At 56.8% G+C, this 15781-nt stretch overlaps 1 protein-coding gene across 2 annotated transcripts in view; it reads right to left on the bottom strand.

The window, feature by feature from the left end:
- Positions 1-15781, bottom strand: part of LRP5 (LDL receptor related protein 5) — a 109819-nt gene that overhangs the window by 42624 nt on the left and 51414 nt on the right. For both annotated transcript variants that reach the window (XM_061202176.1, XM_061202177.1), the window contains exons 6-7: positions 9064-9460; positions 7008-7179 (exon numbers count right to left, since the gene is read on the bottom strand). In XM_061202176.1, the coding sequence (XP_061058159.1) occupies positions 7008-7179; positions 9064-9460 (569 nt within the window). The remainder of the gene's footprint in view (positions 1-7007; positions 7180-9063; positions 9461-15781) is intronic.

Here is a 15781-nt window from a genome sequence, read left to right as displayed (position 1 = left end):
TGATCCCAAAGCGGCCTTTTTACGGCAGCTTTCAACACACCTTGACCAAATCCAACACATCTGTAAAAGTAACTCTGCTGGACCAGGCCTTTCCCAAATCCTGGAGCAGACAAGTAGGACCTGTGGACTCCATGTTTTCACTGCCGAGGGCCTGGGTTCAATCCCTGGTCAGGGAACTAAGATCCCACATGCTGTGCAGTTCCACAAAAAAAAAAAAAAAAAAAAAAAAGTGTAAAAACCACCGTGCGTTTGAAAGTGGCACAAAAATAGTCATTCTGGCCTCCGGTCCATAGGTTTCAACCCCTGCTCAAGAAGTTCTCCTGCCCTTGATTTTCAGGAGAGGAAACTAGATGCCTCCAGGAAGTTATGTCAAAATGGTCAAGCCAGATGCCGAAGGCGCCCGAGTGCCAGCCAGCCTTGCTCTCCGACCTTTCGGCCTCTGCCCTCCTGTGCTCGGCTGACTCCACACACCAAGCCCAGGTCTGGAGTGGGGGAGAGGCAGGGCAAGCAGAGCACATATCCATCCCCTGGCCAGCTCATCACACGACCCGCAGTCAACAGCTGCGTGATACGCAGAAGGGTGGGCAGACCCCAGAGAAGCCCACCCTCAGCTGTACTCCAAGAGGCAGAACCCACAGCTGCAGGGTCTGCACGGCCACCCACAAAACAGTAGACCCCAAAAAGTCACCTGAGGTGCAATTTCCTTACACTGAATCCTCTGTTTCCAATGACTTGGCCGTGCAAAGAGGTGCGAGCCCAAGACCAACCCTTTGAACGCACACATTTAAAGAAAAAAAGAGTTCTGCTCTCTGATGGAACAATTATACTCAGACACAAAGCCCCAAATTAAAACTGCTCTGGTTATTTTGTTTCACGTAACAAAAAAGATCTTACACACCCGCACAGCTTGTGGCCCCGTTGCCCGGAAGCCCTGCACCCTTCTTCCCCAGGGCTCATGGACCCGGACACACAGCCAATCTGTCACTCCTGCAATGAGTGTTTATTCTGTTTGTGCTGGAAGTCACCTCCATCGACTCAGGAAATGTCAGGAACAGGGGGACGGATGTATTTTTGACTTCTCAGGCTGTGATTCGTCCTTGGCCCGCCTGCTCCACCGGGTGTGTCACTCCCCACCGGCTACTCCCCATGAATGCCTACCCTGACAGCAGACGGCCACCAGCAGATGTCAGCTGCAAGGGACACAAGCTCCCCATGGTCCTGGCCGAGTAAGACATCGGGGGGCTGCAGAGAGCCCAGGTGACCCCCGGGGCCTCCAGCGAGTACAAGGCAAGCCACACACAGGTGACACTTCCTGCCCCAGAGACGGGCCAAACAGCCCGGACTATGGGTCGACCTGCGAAACTTCTGCTTCTTCCATCCTTGGGTTGGGGAAACAGCTGGGCAGGAAGCTTTAGAAAGACAGCTCAAGTCCACAGAGGGCAAGGCCCGACCTTGCTCTTACTCAGTAATGGCTAAAACCGCCATCCAGGGACCTGCCTGATCACTGTGTGAGCACAAGAGTGTTTAAACGCTTTGCCTATTTCAGGATTAATGATGGGCACCATTCCTCCCTCTACTCTAGAAACAGAAGGAAATAGACAGGATATACACAAGTCAGTGAGAGGAGAGGGCAGGGCTTGAGAACCAAGGTGGCTGGAGAAGCAGCCAGGGTGCTGTCGGGGGAGCTTGAACGACCCGCACCCCTGCCCCCCGGGCCCTCATCCTCTCTGCTCGGCATCCCTCGAGAACGCTGACCACCTCCGACGGGCTGCGGTTGTCCCGGTCACTGCTGTCTACATCTCCCCTTCTAGAACACTGACCCCACCAGGGCATGGGTCTGTCCTGTGCTGCTTTTCCAGCACGAGGTGACATTCAGTGAATGCTGCAGGATGAACAGATGCTCGCCCAGGGGCGGGGAGGGGGTTGGGGGAAAGAGGCAGCGCGAGGACAGGAGGTCCGCTCAGGGATGATCCGACAGGCAGCTGTGGGAAAGGAGGATGCAGGGACGGGCCGGTGAGGGGAAGCGGGGGACAGAGAGAGTGGGGGAAGGACTAAGAGGGAGAGGTCGCTTCTGATGCAGACCCGGTGTGTCCTGACTCCCTGCCAGGGGATCAGCAGAGAGACCCCAATTCAGGCTCAGAGAGCTCCCACCTGCTTTGGGAGACATGGCCGCTCACAAACAAGTGAAAAGATGATGATGATGATGATTCCATAGCTAAGTGAGAGCACAAGCCCTGGACAGATCTGGAAGGCCTTACAGCTTCTGGCTGGGAGAGGCAGCCTCCAGGCAGGAACCAGGATGTTGCTGTTTTGGAAAGGAAGACCCTACACCGTGTGGCCAAGTGCGTGGCGGAGGTGAGCTGCCCCCATACGTGAGACCACGGCGTGTGGCGGGAGATGACTCAGGCTTCTGAGGGAGAGGGCCGGGGGCAGCTGGGCATGTGGGCTCGGGAAAGAGCTCTGGATGGCAGAATCTGCTTGGGAGAGGACCCACGCTGGGCTGTCACGGGCCCGGCACCTGCCAAGAAGCATGGTCAGAGGGAGAGGAGGGAAGCGCAGGGCCCGAGGGGCCATCAGTTAGAGACAGAAGAGGGAGACAGTGAGTCCGAGTTACTTTTACCAGTAAAGTTGAATCTTGTGGCACAAGGCCGAAGAGCTGTGGCAGGTCGGAGGAGGAGAGGACCCGCTCTTGGGTTGGGAGCCTAGCTGGGCGGGGAGGGGGCAACATGCAAGCAAAGGGTGAGAGGCCGGGTCCTGAGGATGCGGCTGGAGCCACGGGAAAGGCTGAGCACCTGTGGGCAGGAACCTCCAACCCCAAGGGCTCTAGACTCAGGAAGAGGGTTAAGGAGGCGTCCCACGGAACCCCCAGCCCAAGAGGGTGGGAAAGCAGGGAGCAGAGGCAGCTCTGGGGATGTGGAAAGAGGCGGGGGCTGCACCCATGTCCACCCCACACGGCTCCAACCTGCGCATGTCGGGACTGCCCTGGCAGTCCATCCCTGGTCCCTGAGGATGGGGAGGGGACTTCAGGGCCGCCTCCAAGAGTGAGCCAGCCCCGAGCCCACCCCCACCCCCAGACAGGGAGCCACCCCGAGCTAATCCCCCGAGGGGCTGCCGACCCGAGGCTGGCCTGAACCCGCTGTCCAGGATGCCGTCACAGGCAAGGCAGCAGGAGGCCCAGCTGGAGGGCGGCGCGGCCCTGCCCGCATTCTGGACTCCCACAAATCCATCTATGTGCCAGGACCACCGTCCAGAGGAATCCCCACTTTGTGGACTCGGCATCCAGACCTTTATTCTCCTCCCAGCTCGTCGGGGGATCGGCCACAGCTGCCCCGTGAAGTCCTTTTCGGGACGGGCAGGCGGAGCGGGAACCTGACTGATGCCTCTTCAAAGGGAAGCCGGTTGACACCGCGTGGAGCTCCTTTCTGCCGGCGCCTGCGCTCGGAGCCAGGCCACGCGCACGACCACGCGGAACGGAATCCCTTCTCCCATCCAAGGCAACCCGGCAAGATATGCCCAAGAAACACGCTCAGGCTCCTTAGCATCTGTGTCGGGCATAACGTCTTAGAGACGTGACCACTGCTGGAAGCATGTCCCGTTGCTGTGCTGACCTGGAAGAGCCCTCCCCTGACCGTCCCCCGCGCCTGGAGTCCGACTGCGTCCTCAGGAAAGGAGACACGGCCCCTCGCTCTCGGCTGTTCCCCCCGAAGCCCTCGGAATCCACCGTGACCTCGCAGGGGCTTCTGCACCTGGGCTGGTGGCCTGATCCCAAGGTTCACGCAACATGTACCAGAGGAGCATCTGTTGGGCGTATTTACCAAGGTGACCCAGCACCTGGAGCAGAGCTGACGCCCACTGGGTGTTCAGCAGCAAAGCCTGAGGCCCGAGAGTGGGGGGAGGGTGTCCACAGCAGGAACACATGGGCAAGTCCCCAGGCTTGCTCGGGCCACCTCCAAGAAGCTCACCCTGGGGTATTTCATCACTGAAAAAAATGCCAGAAGGGTCTGCCCTGGGCTCCGGATTCGACTCCAAGAAGCTGCCATGACCTGAATGCGCCTACGATTCATCGGGGCGCTTCCCACCCTTGGAGTTCACACGGAGAACCACCTCTATGTCCGTCCATGTCAGTGGCTTCCCTGGGGCAGGGGCGGAGGGAGAGTCCAGCACTAACCCCGAAGCTGGGGTCAGCTCTGGACGTGCGGGCAGGCGGCCTAGGTCAGCGTTCCCAAAGTATGTGCCACCAGAGCCACAGCAGGGAAAGAAAGGGGACCGTAGATCGTGTAGTTTGAGAACACTTATGCAGTTTAGTCCCCTGTGGGAGGTCTGCTTATTAAAGTGTATTAAAGGCTCCAAAGAGAGAAGTGAGGCAGGAAAGTCACCGCACGTTTCCCAAGTTTGTTGGATGAAAGAATCCCAAACACTTCCAATTCTTCTGTCTCTCTTTTGGGGTCTCCTGGTGATTAGCTCCAAATCAACAGGTGATACGCCTGTGGCACATGTTCCCGGTTTGTCCGTATCAGCCACCGCGTACTCTGCCGGCCATAACTTTGTCACTTATGCCATGCCCCTCCCCCATCCTCCTGCTACCATGATGTCAGCATTTTAGAGCCTCTGCTGGTTACCACTGAAGCTCCAACCTGCTCCTCCCTTCCTCACCTGTCCGCTCCTAACTTCGGTCCATCCTACTGTCCATAACCACGGCAGATAACGTTTATATTGCATACAGTAGCCTGATGCTTCGGGCTCTGTCTGTGGATTGACTCTGAAAGTGGAAAATCAAAAAGCACCTACTTGCTGCATGACCCTGAGCAGGTTACTGCCCCCTGGGCCTCAGTGCCTCATCCACACACGGGGACAATGCCACATACCTCAAAATACTATTGTGGGACAGGCACATGGAAAGATGCTCAACATCACTCATCATCAGGGAAATGCAAATCAAAACCACCAGACACCACAGCACACCCGTGGGGATGGCCATAATAACAGGAAAATTTTACAAGTGTCAGTGAGGATATGTTGACATCAGAACACACGCGCACTGCTAGTGAGAATGTAAAATGGTGCAGACTGTGGAAGACAGCCTGATGGTTCCTCGCTAAGTTAAAGATAAACCTAGTATATGCCCCAGCAATTCCACTCCTAGGTATGTGCCCCAAAGAATTAGAAACAGATGTTCAAATAAAAACTTGTACACAAATGCTCGTAACAGTATTATTCACAATCCCCAAAAGGTGGAAACAACCCACACGTCCACCAACAGATGAATGGATGAACAAAATGTGGTCTCTCCATACAATGGAATATTATTTGGCCATAAGAAGGAATGAAGTACTGACACATGCTACCACATGGATGAAACCTGCAAACATTCTGCTGCATGAGGCCAGACACAAAAGACCACTGATCGTATGATTCCACTCACATGAAATGTCCAGAACAGGCAAAGCCATAGAGACAGACAGGAGATTAGTGGTTGCCAGGGCAGAGGAGTGAAGAGGGGAGACTGGGGGCCAACTGCTTAACAGGTATGGGGTTTTGGGTGATGATAACGTTCCGGAACTAGAGAGTGGTGATGGTTGGGCACCACTGTGAATGTACTACATGCCACTGAGTTGTACACTTTAAAATGGTTAAAATGGTCAATTTTATGTTTATTTTACCAAAAAAATAAACACCCCAACCAACCCACTGCTGTGGGAGTAAACGGAGCGATGCCTGTAGCGCGTCCGGCAGTGTCAGCTGGACACACGTATCCCCAACACACTCCCGGGGTGGGCGTGGCTACAGATACGGTGGGCGTGGCCACGCCGCAGGAAACAAGGGTCTCGCCTTCAGGCTCAGAGGCTAGAGAGACAAGTGTCTTCAAACAAGATCCTTTCAAAAGTGACAGTTTATAGGGAACTCCAACAGGAAATGGTGCCAACTGCAGCTCCTTGGGTTTGCGTGGGAGAGGGATCTGCCCAGCCCTGAGCCCCCTTCGCGTTCCTGCTCAGAAGCGCGGCTTGAAACCCCGCGACACAGACGCACGGTCATAATCTCACTCCCGCCTTTCCCCTGCAAGCTGCCTGGTGGGGGTCTCCCCATGGAGCCGTGAGAAGAGCGAAGGTGACCCCCAGGTGGTGATATCAACGAGCAGTGATGTGACCAGAGCTGACGAGGATCATCCAGAAACTACCGGAAGCGAGGGAGACATCCATGCCGAGGAGAGGCACCAACGTCAGGGACCAATTTAACTACCGTATTGTCAAGAGCACCGAAAACAACGCACCCCTGAGCAAAAAGCAAGATGCTAAAGAACGCGTACAGTACACCACTTTAATCATGTAAAACCACACAGAACAAGACTATGTGCTGTTCAGGGCGACATCCACATAGTAAATGTCTTTTAATGCTTGGGAACCAATCGTCAAATTTAGGAGAGTGGTCCCCTCTGGCATCAGCTACATTGATTATGTTTTACATCTTAGGCTGGGTGGTGGGTATGTGTTATTTCTTTCTTTTTTTATGACTTTGTATTTTGAAACAGGAAGTTGCACGTGGAGTTCAGAGGGTTCCTGTGTACCCTGTCCCAGTTTCCCCATTGATAACATCTTTTTTTTTTTTTTTTTTTTTTTTTCTTGGCCACACCGCGCAGCATGCAGAATCTTAGTTCCCTGACCAGGGACTGAACCTGCGCCCCCTGCAGTGGAAGGGCGGAGTCTTAACCACTGGACCGCCAGGGAAGTCCCCGGTGATAACATCTTACATAACCACATATACCCTATGGTGCTGTTAACTCAGCTACATACCTTCCGTATGTCAGAAACACATCATAGTAAGTTATTTCTTCAAGGATTCTATTTGGCCAAATAGCATAGCACAGACGTCCATCTGCTGCCCACCTGAGACGTGCGACGGGCTGCAGGGGCGGCCAGGCCGGCCTCTGCGTAAAGCTCAGGGCTCGACGGCTGCTGCGCTGCGTCCCCACCTGCGCTGAACAGCTCCGTGGACCGACGAGGATGACTCACCTCGATTTTGTCCGTCTTGGCATCTCCCCAGTACAGCTTCCCCTCCTGCAGGTCCAGAGCCAAGCCATTGGGCCAGCCCAGGGAGGTGTTGACCAGGACGTGCCGCTCCTGTCCGTCCAGGTTGGCGCACTCGATTTTGGGGTTCTCCCCCCAGTCTGTCCAGTACATGAGGCTGGAGAAGAAGTACATGTCCGTGACGTTGCCCATTTGTCCCATCCAGGCTGCATCTCTAGGACTGAGAACAGCACCCACCCACCACGCCCGAGGCCGTGTGCAGGACCAGGGGCTCCACGGGGACAGTGGGGGCTTAACTACACGGGGCCCTAGGACTCAAAACAGCAGACAGCCTGCCAAGGGACCCAGGGGAGGGAGGGGCTGAGCGCCCAGGGGGAGGAAGAGGCAGAGTGGAACCTCCTTCAAGTAGCTGAAGGGCTCCCACGTGCAAAGCAAAGCAGGCAACACGCTCTCTGTGGCCCCAAGAAGCAAAGCGAGATCCCATGGGGTGCTGGGGGCCCTCCGGGGTGGAGGGTTCAGCCCAGAGAAAGCAGTCAGAGCTGGGCCCTGAGCACAGCGCCCTTCTTGGCTGGCGGCCTCTCCTCTCCCGCCCCTGAACCCTGTGATCTTATACTTGACCCGACCCCGTTTCCTGAGGTCCTCACACTCAGGGCTGGGGGAACCCCACCCCCCATTTCACAGGTGATGCCCACAGAGGGGGTGACTTGACAGAGTCCATCGGTGGCAGAGTGGGAGCAGGTCCCCATCTCCCGAACGCAGAGCCCGCATCCCGACACTGGAGCTGGCCACGAGCTCCTGCCTCCCTGGCCCTCAGACCCCGGGGACCCGCTTCTCACCCCCACACCCCCTCACAGGGGGACGGCCCTGCCCCTTGACAGCCACACAGAGCAGCGTCTATCTGTCCACACCCCCCCAGGCTCCACGGTGCTGCTTGAGCCCTGGGCCTGTCCAGCCACAGCCCCGTGACCCACCCCCGAGGGCTGTGACGCTGGGCTTCTATAGACAGAGGCAGCTCCACAGCAAGAGCACTTCTGAAAGCCCCGGGGTGGGGACCAGAGTACAGGCTCCCTGGGCAGAGGGGCTGCAACCCCTGCCCCCACACACACAGCAGGCACCTTGCAGGGTCGCCTCACACTGAGCCTCAGCCCTGGGGCAATGGGAGAAGCAACTGATGCCTTGTGGGCACTCCGGTTACCATGGTTACAGTCAATGCAGCTCAGTTACTCCCCCCAGGGACCTTCCCGGGACCAGCTGCCTTCCAGGGCTGCCCTCCCAGCCCCTCCAGGCCATCCCCAGGAGGCGGGCCCACATCCCGCACTGAGGGCAGGGGGCTTCCCCTGCAGCCCCAGCCCCCAAGAGGTCCCAGCACTCCTCCCCTCTTAGGGTCTGCCAGTTTCGTTTTCTTGGTCATGAGGTCCCAGGAAGGCACTCAGCTGCTACCCTCTGAGCAGCTGAGGGTCTCAGAAAGGCTCCTACACTGATTGACCAGATTCACAGAATCCTAAATTGCAAAGTTGGAACCAGACTGCTAGGTCCAATCCCCACCTCCCAGCTGTGTGACCTTGGGCAAGTCACTTAACCTCTCTAGGCTTCAGCTTCCTCCTCCGTACAACTGTACCTACCCCACGGGGTGAGAGGAGGAGAAAAATGCGCTTGCTACGTGGAACGTGCCTGGCAGAGATCTGGCACATGTGTAGTAACTGTTGCAGTGGCCACCACTCTTGTTACCATTATTAAACCAAAAATCACCCCAGTGGAGGGCTTCATTTTACAGGTGAGGAGATTGAAGCCCAGGGGAAAAAATGACTTACCCAAGGTCTCCAGGGTTTTCTATAAATGTAACCAAGTTCTGTGTCAGAGCTTCTCAAAGTCTGGTCCCCAGATCAGCCCATCACCTGGGAGCTTGTTAGAAAGGCAAGTTCTCCTGAACCAGGACTCTGGGAGCAGGGCCCAGCCATCTGCTTCATCCTGATGTGGGAAGAAAGCTCCAGGACCACCGGCCCCCCTCAGCCTGGCTCCCAGCGCCCGCCCCCAGCCTTACCCCATCACAGGGTGCAGCACGATGGCGCGGGGCTCGTCCAGGTCCTCGGACACCAGGATCTTGCGGGAGGTGCCATTGAGGCGCGTCACCTCGATGCGGTCGGTGCCCGTGTCCGTCCAATAGAGGTTGCGGGCCACCCAGTCGACTGCAATGCCGTCGGGGTCGTTGATCTCGGTGTTGACCAGCGTCTGTGCCCCCGACCCGTCCAGGTACGCCCTGCGGATGGCACGCACCTCGTCGTCCGTCCAGTACACGTAGCCCTCCAGCGGGTCGTAGTCGATGGCGATGGCATGCCGGATGTCGTCCACCTGCAGCACGATGTCTGTGAAGTCCGGCGTGTCCAGCGAGATCCTCCGCAGGTCCGTCCGCCGGGCCAGGAGCAGCACCTCCTCGGCCCCTGTGGACACACGAGCAGTGGGGTCAGAGGCCGGCGGCAGGAGAGGAGACGGGGCCTGCAGTGGGCGTGGCAGGAGAGGGGCTCAGCCAGGTCCCCGGGGCTTCCTCGCAAGGACAGGTGATTTTAGGTAACGTTCGCCGAGATCTCCCTACACAGCCAGTAGTTCATCCTCAGGAGAGATCCGTGAGGCTGACGCTATTTGTATCATCATCTTACAGATGAGGCAATGGAGGCACAGAGAGGTTAAGCAGCCAGCCAAAAGCCACACAGCCGTCCGGCTTCAATCACCGTGTAAGAGCTGCCTCATGCTCAGTCCCCCTTCTCCCCTGCAAGCCCCTCTCCTGGCCACAAACCAGCCCCAACCACCAGTCCCGCCTGGGCCCTGGGCTCCAGGCCCCGCTCGCCCACCATACTCCTCAAAGCCCCAACTGGACTCAAATGCCACCTCTTCCCTGAAGCCCACCCTGCCTCCCCACGCCCACCCGGCAAGGCAGCTTCAAGTCCCGTGAGCATACACGTCATCACAGGTCCATCGTTCCCAGGTGGCCGTCTCACCCACAGGGGTGAGCGCCCTGGGGGCAGGTGCCCCATCTCCCCCTTTGTCACCCCAGCAGTATTGCGTACTGTTGTGTATTGGTTTGTTGTGATTTCCAATCCGCTTGTTTACGACTTAAGTGAAGTTGTTTTGATCTAAAGGTGAATCTGTTTACGTGGAGGAACCTGTGCCAGCGTGACGTCATCGACATGTCCTTGTCGATACACTCAGCTGGCGACGGGCTCTACTGGGGCTTCTCGATAAGGACAATGACGCAATGGACACTGAGGCTTTAAATACCGAGAGTCTGTGAGGACTGGGCAAGGCGACTCCTGGCTGAGCTCCTGCCGTGGACAGGCCACTCCTGGTCGGCAGTGCTGTGAGAGCATGCAGCGGTCTCAGGAAGAGAGGGGACAGCTGTTCCTGCCCTGGTGAGGCGCCTCCTCGTAGGCAGTGGTACAGCCACGGAAGGGCCCCTGGAGTGACGACCTTCAGAGCAGCCCACCTGGCCCGCCGTCACCAGTGCTGTCACCTGCTAGCTACGTGCCCCGGCAGCAAGGGACCTGAGCCGGCGACCAACACCCAGCTTTTAGTTGGATGGACTGACTACGGAGAACCAACTCGTAGAAAGGTACACCTCAACTACATTTGGACTTGACATCCTTCGCTTTCCCTTTGCCTGGAACAATGATGTAATTGGTTTGGACTACGTTATTTCTTTATTGACTTATTAAGAGACATTATCCCAAATGGTATTGGCTTGTGAACTATTATTATTAATATTATACATCATAATTCCCACAGCGAACCTGTGTTAGATAAATTATTGGCAAAGACAATCTCGGTCTCTGAGCATAACTTGCCCTAAACAAAACACATCTGACTCTGTCCTGGATCCTCCCTGGATTCATCAGAACTTCCAGCAAAAGTAGCCTCAGGTGCTACTACCTGAAGCCTCACATGGACTCAAGGACCCCAGGGGTGCCGGCCAGCCCTGCCTCGGACACCTCCGGAGGCTGCTGGGGTCAGGATGTGGCCCCTCCCCCAGAGCTGGGTCACAGCCCACGCATTCATTCTGGACCTTTCTAGACCTTTCTAGGTCTTGAGGCTCCTGCTTCCTTGAAGCAGGAAGATTAGGCTCAGAGACACCTCTGGCACTCTGGGGCCACTTGCCTGGTTTGATGAAAGGCCCAGAATGGGGAAGGACCCACCTGAAGTTACACAGCTGTGAGGGATGGGGACAGGGATGGAAGCAACCCAGCATCTCCCTCATGCCGAGGCCCCCAGGCCTGGGCTCTGCAGCCGACTGCCTTGTCTCCTCATGCCTGGTCCAGCCACAGCCCTCGACAACTGACCGGCTTTTTGTCACAGGGGTGGAGCCCTCAGGACCCAGCGTTTTTCAGGGGTTCTGGGGCCCCCTGCCCTGCATTTCAATTAAGGATAGGAACCCCATCCGGACTCCGCTGCTCTGAGGCCCAGAGTTCATAACCCGATCCTCCCGCTAGAGGGCGCGCACGGACAGCACGGCTTCACGAGCCCAGTGCTGGGGAAACTGGGGCAGATGTTGGGGGGGAAAGGGAGGTGTCCAAGGTGCCCGGCTACGTCGGAAACCTCCCAGATCCAAACTCAGATTTCGTTAGAGGTGTCCATGTAAGTTCTGGTTTGGTATGTGCTGGAGGGAGGGAGGGGGAATTCTGCATTTCAACCAATTGTCTTCTGCTGGGCTCCATTCCCAAAATGTTCTAGTGACATCAGACCTGTTTTTCAAGGGCCAGGTCACAGGTCTCCTCCTCCTCCAGGAAGCTGTTCCTCCCTCCCCTCCAAGTGGATGGACTGACCACACATACATGCCGCCTGCCCCTCTGCTTGCGCCCCGCCCTTACTGGCTCACGGGGATTCTGGCACACGCCCCTCTGCACTCCGCAGCCCCCAGCATAGGGCCATGCCCAGAACAGGTGCTAACGTCCTAGGACAAGCAGGGAGAATTCAGGGCAGAAACCTCCTGGCCTTGTCCCTGCTGTGTGACGCTGGGCAGGTCCCTAACCCTCTCTGGGCCTTAGTTTCCTCATTTATAGTGAAGAATCAGCCCAACCTGATGGCGTCTGCGTCCCCATTTAGCTCTGACATCAAGGGGACCATAAACCAAACTCTACGGAGGGCTCTGCCTTAATCTGCCACCATGGGGGCTGGGGGAGGGAGCTCCCCAGAAAATGCTGGGTCCCGATGGAACCAGACACTTGGTCGCCAAACATATTTCCAGCCTGTTTCACCCGTCCCCGTTCCCATGATCCTCCAGACACAATCACCTGAAATAGCACAATCCTCACACCAATCTCTGAGGTGTGATCATGCCCCATTTTCCTGAGGAGGAACCCGATGCAGAGAGAGGTTAAGCTCCCCGCCCAAGGACACACAGCAGCAAGGTATCACAAACACTTCAATCCCCGGAGCTGGCACACGCAGGAAGCCCAAGATCGATGCACTGGCCCAGCAGGCTTGGTCACCCCACCGGTCTCTTTGTGGGCAGCAGGCCAGGCCCCGGACCAGGTGCTGGGGTTCGGGGTGGACACAAAAGATGCGGGAATTGCCCCCACGGTGCTCCTGGGGTCACAGGGCAGAGACCTTCAGTGAGCAAGACCATTAACGAATCAGTGCTGGGAAGGAAAGCTGGGGTCACGGGCACCTGTGAAGGGGGCCGGCTGAGACTGGTGGCGGGGGACTGGCCTCCAGCTGCAAGAGCCTCTGGGATCCATGTGGCTGTGACCACGCAGCAGATTCCAGCAGCCTGCCCCCATGGGCACAGAGCCACCAGGGGCGAAGTGTGCCTGGCACCAGCCCTCTGGTAAACCAGGTCAGTACAAAGCCTCAAGCACACCCCGCCATCAGGGAACCCCATTATCAGCATTCATCAGAATTAAGTCTCTGTGGCTGAGGCAGTAATTAAACGCTGGGATAAATCTGTAGGTGTTAATTGACTCCAAGGCTGGGGCGGGAGGGGGGGGTGTCTCCGACACCCTTGGGCTGCAGAGCCTTTGAGGTTTTTATTTGAGCTTTGCCGACAAAAATGCAGAGAACAGGACCCCCAGGAAAGAGCCACGGCCTGGCCCGTCTGCCTTAATGTCTGAGCAGGCAGTGCCCAGCACAGAGGCGTGGGGCACGCCATCCAGGGCCAGGCCAGCGGGGGCAGCTGTGAAGAGAGGACCACTGGCCTGGGCCCCTTCGTTGGCAGATGCTCATCAGGGCAACATCCAGGGTTGTTTGTAGGGAGGTGTGAGCGGCAGCCTGGCGTCGGGCCCCCTGGGGTGGGCGCAGGGTGCTGTGCCGGGCCCGGAAGAAGACAGGCCAACCCCCTCCCTGGGACCAGACACAGAGCCTGGGCAGGAGTTTGTTTAAACACCAGGGAAGTAAACTGTTTAGAAACTAACAGTTTGGCCAAATGGTTTCCTCTGGGGTTGTTTAAACAAATAGCCTGCCCCACAGAGCTGCCAGAGAAAGTGAAACCTTCCCTCCTGGCTGGGCAGAGGTCCCTGGAGCCTCCTCTGGGCAGGCTCCTGACCTCTGCCCCTCCCCCTGCACGCAGGCAGGAAAGAGGGGGGCATCCGTGCCTCGGAGCCAAGCACAGGGCACGGGGCACAGGCCAGGCCAGGGCACTGCCTTCCTGGCAGTATGTTCGCCTCAAAACAGAAAAGCAGACTGGACAGAGGGCCCAATGCCACGGACACGTCCAGCTCAAAGGCCTCCCTCCCTGCCAACATCCATTCAGACCAAGCCACCGTCCATTCTGGGGCACCGTCCCTGTGCCAGGCCCGGGATCGCACAAACGAGGGGACACAGAGAAGGGCTGCTGTAACATCCCCACAAACCAGGTGGCTCAGATCAGCAGAGACTGATTCCCTCACAGTCCTGGAGGCCAGAAGTCAAAAATCAAGGTGCTGCAGGGCCACGCTCTCGTGGAAGGCGCCTGGGAGAATCCTTCCTCGCCTCTTCCAGCTTCTGATGGTTGCCAGCAATCCTTGATGTTCCTGGGTTTGTGGCTGGATCCCTCCAATCTCTGCCTCCATCTTTACGTGACCTCCTCCCCTGTGTGTCTGTGTCTAAATCTCCCTCTTATAAGATGACCAGTCACTGGGTTTAGGGCCCATCCTAATCCAGCATGACCTCATCTTAACTTGGTTACAACTGCAAAGACCCTACTTCCAAGTTAGGTCACATCCACAGGCTCCAGGGTGGGGATTTCACTGTGAGTATTCGACGGGGGGACACACACACGATTCAGCTCCCAACAAGTGGGGAACAGAGGGTAAGGGGACAGTCTCCATAGAAGGATGGGTTCAAGGGCAGGAACTCCAGACAGAAGGGTTGGCATGGGCAGCAGCGTGGAGGCCAGAGGGCGCAGAGGCCGCTCTGCAGCCCCGTGGGCAGGAGTGGGGCTGACCATCGACCGCCCCCCTCCCCGTGGGGTCTGGTCTGATTTCGGAGGCTGGGTGCCCCCCGAGGGTTTGAGTGGTCCCGCAGGCCACGACTCTTCCCTGAATACCTTCTGCCCGCGGGACGCCGGGGCAGCTCTGAGCCCACCCCGGTCTGCAAGGAAGCCTTGTGCAAATGGCAGCTCGTGCTTGTAGCAGGAGCCCAGCCACGAGACACACAGAGAGCCACCTGGAACAGAGGCCAGCAGGAAACCCAGGTGAACACCCGCAGTGTTATCTCTGGACCACTCCAGCCGGCCTTCCAGTCTCCAGCAGGGGTCTGTGTGCTTTCTGTCAAGGGCCAGGTGGCAGACGCTCCAGGCTCTGCAAGGCCACGGCCACCTCTCTCAATCCCTCGGCTCCACCGCTGCAGCTTGAAAGCTGCCACAGAGGACGGGTCAGCAAAGGTGTGCAAAGAAAATGTCCTCCGTGGACACTGAAATCTGAAGGTCCTCTCATTTCCCCAGGTCACAAAACACTCTTCTTGTGATGTTCTTTCAACCATGTAAAAACGTAAAAACGAAACTTAGCCCGTGGCTGCCCCAAAACAGGCAGCAAGCAATCTGGCCCATGGGTGGCGGTTTGTTAACCCTTGCATGGGAAATATGTGTGACTTTTACAATATCAGAAATAAATTCTAATACTAAGGGAAACCGCGTCAGGAGGGAGAGCAGGTACAGAGGGGCTCCCAGGGCTCTCCACTCCACTGTCCTCTAAACCTAAAACTACTCTAAAAAACAAAGTCTGTTAAGTATTTTAAAGAAAGGTAAAAGGCATATAAATCAACAACAAAACTACCCAGACCCCAACAATAAACAGGCAAAGACCATAAACACAAATTAACAGAAGAAAAAAAAACACAACCAATAAACACGAAGAATGGGTAACTTCTCGGTAACTTGCAAGTAGAAGCAGGAGGCCAGTGGCTACCAGCTCGGTTGGAAGACGGGTTAACGCTCCGTAGGGGGGTAGCACGTCCCCCCACCTCCCAGGGGACTGTCCCGGGCACATGTTTCCTGGATGGCAATGTGGCTCAGGGACCCTCTGACCTGGCAACTTCCCCTCTGAGAAGCCAGCCCAAAGCAGCAGCTAGAAATGCACATGGATTCCCGGTCACAGAGGGTCACTGAGGCTTGGTGAAAACAGCGAAACCCACACCCGAAGGAAAGAACCTGTAAACGATCTAAAGATCCCACAAAAGGAAAGCATTACATAAATGAAGGGGCTGGGGTCCAGGTCAGTCGTTAACACACGCCCCAAACAGCACACTCTGAAGAAGGGCAGAGGCAGGAAAAGCTCGTGACATGATAAGCAAGAAAG

The sequence above is a fragment of the Eubalaena glacialis genome, chromosome 10, assembly GCF_028564815.1.
Source record: "Eubalaena glacialis isolate mEubGla1 chromosome 10, mEubGla1.1.hap2.+ XY, whole genome shotgun sequence".
Taxonomy (NCBI): Eukaryota; Metazoa; Chordata; class Mammalia; order Artiodactyla; family Balaenidae; genus Eubalaena; species Eubalaena glacialis.
This window is presented reverse-complemented; position numbering and strand designations above follow the sequence as displayed.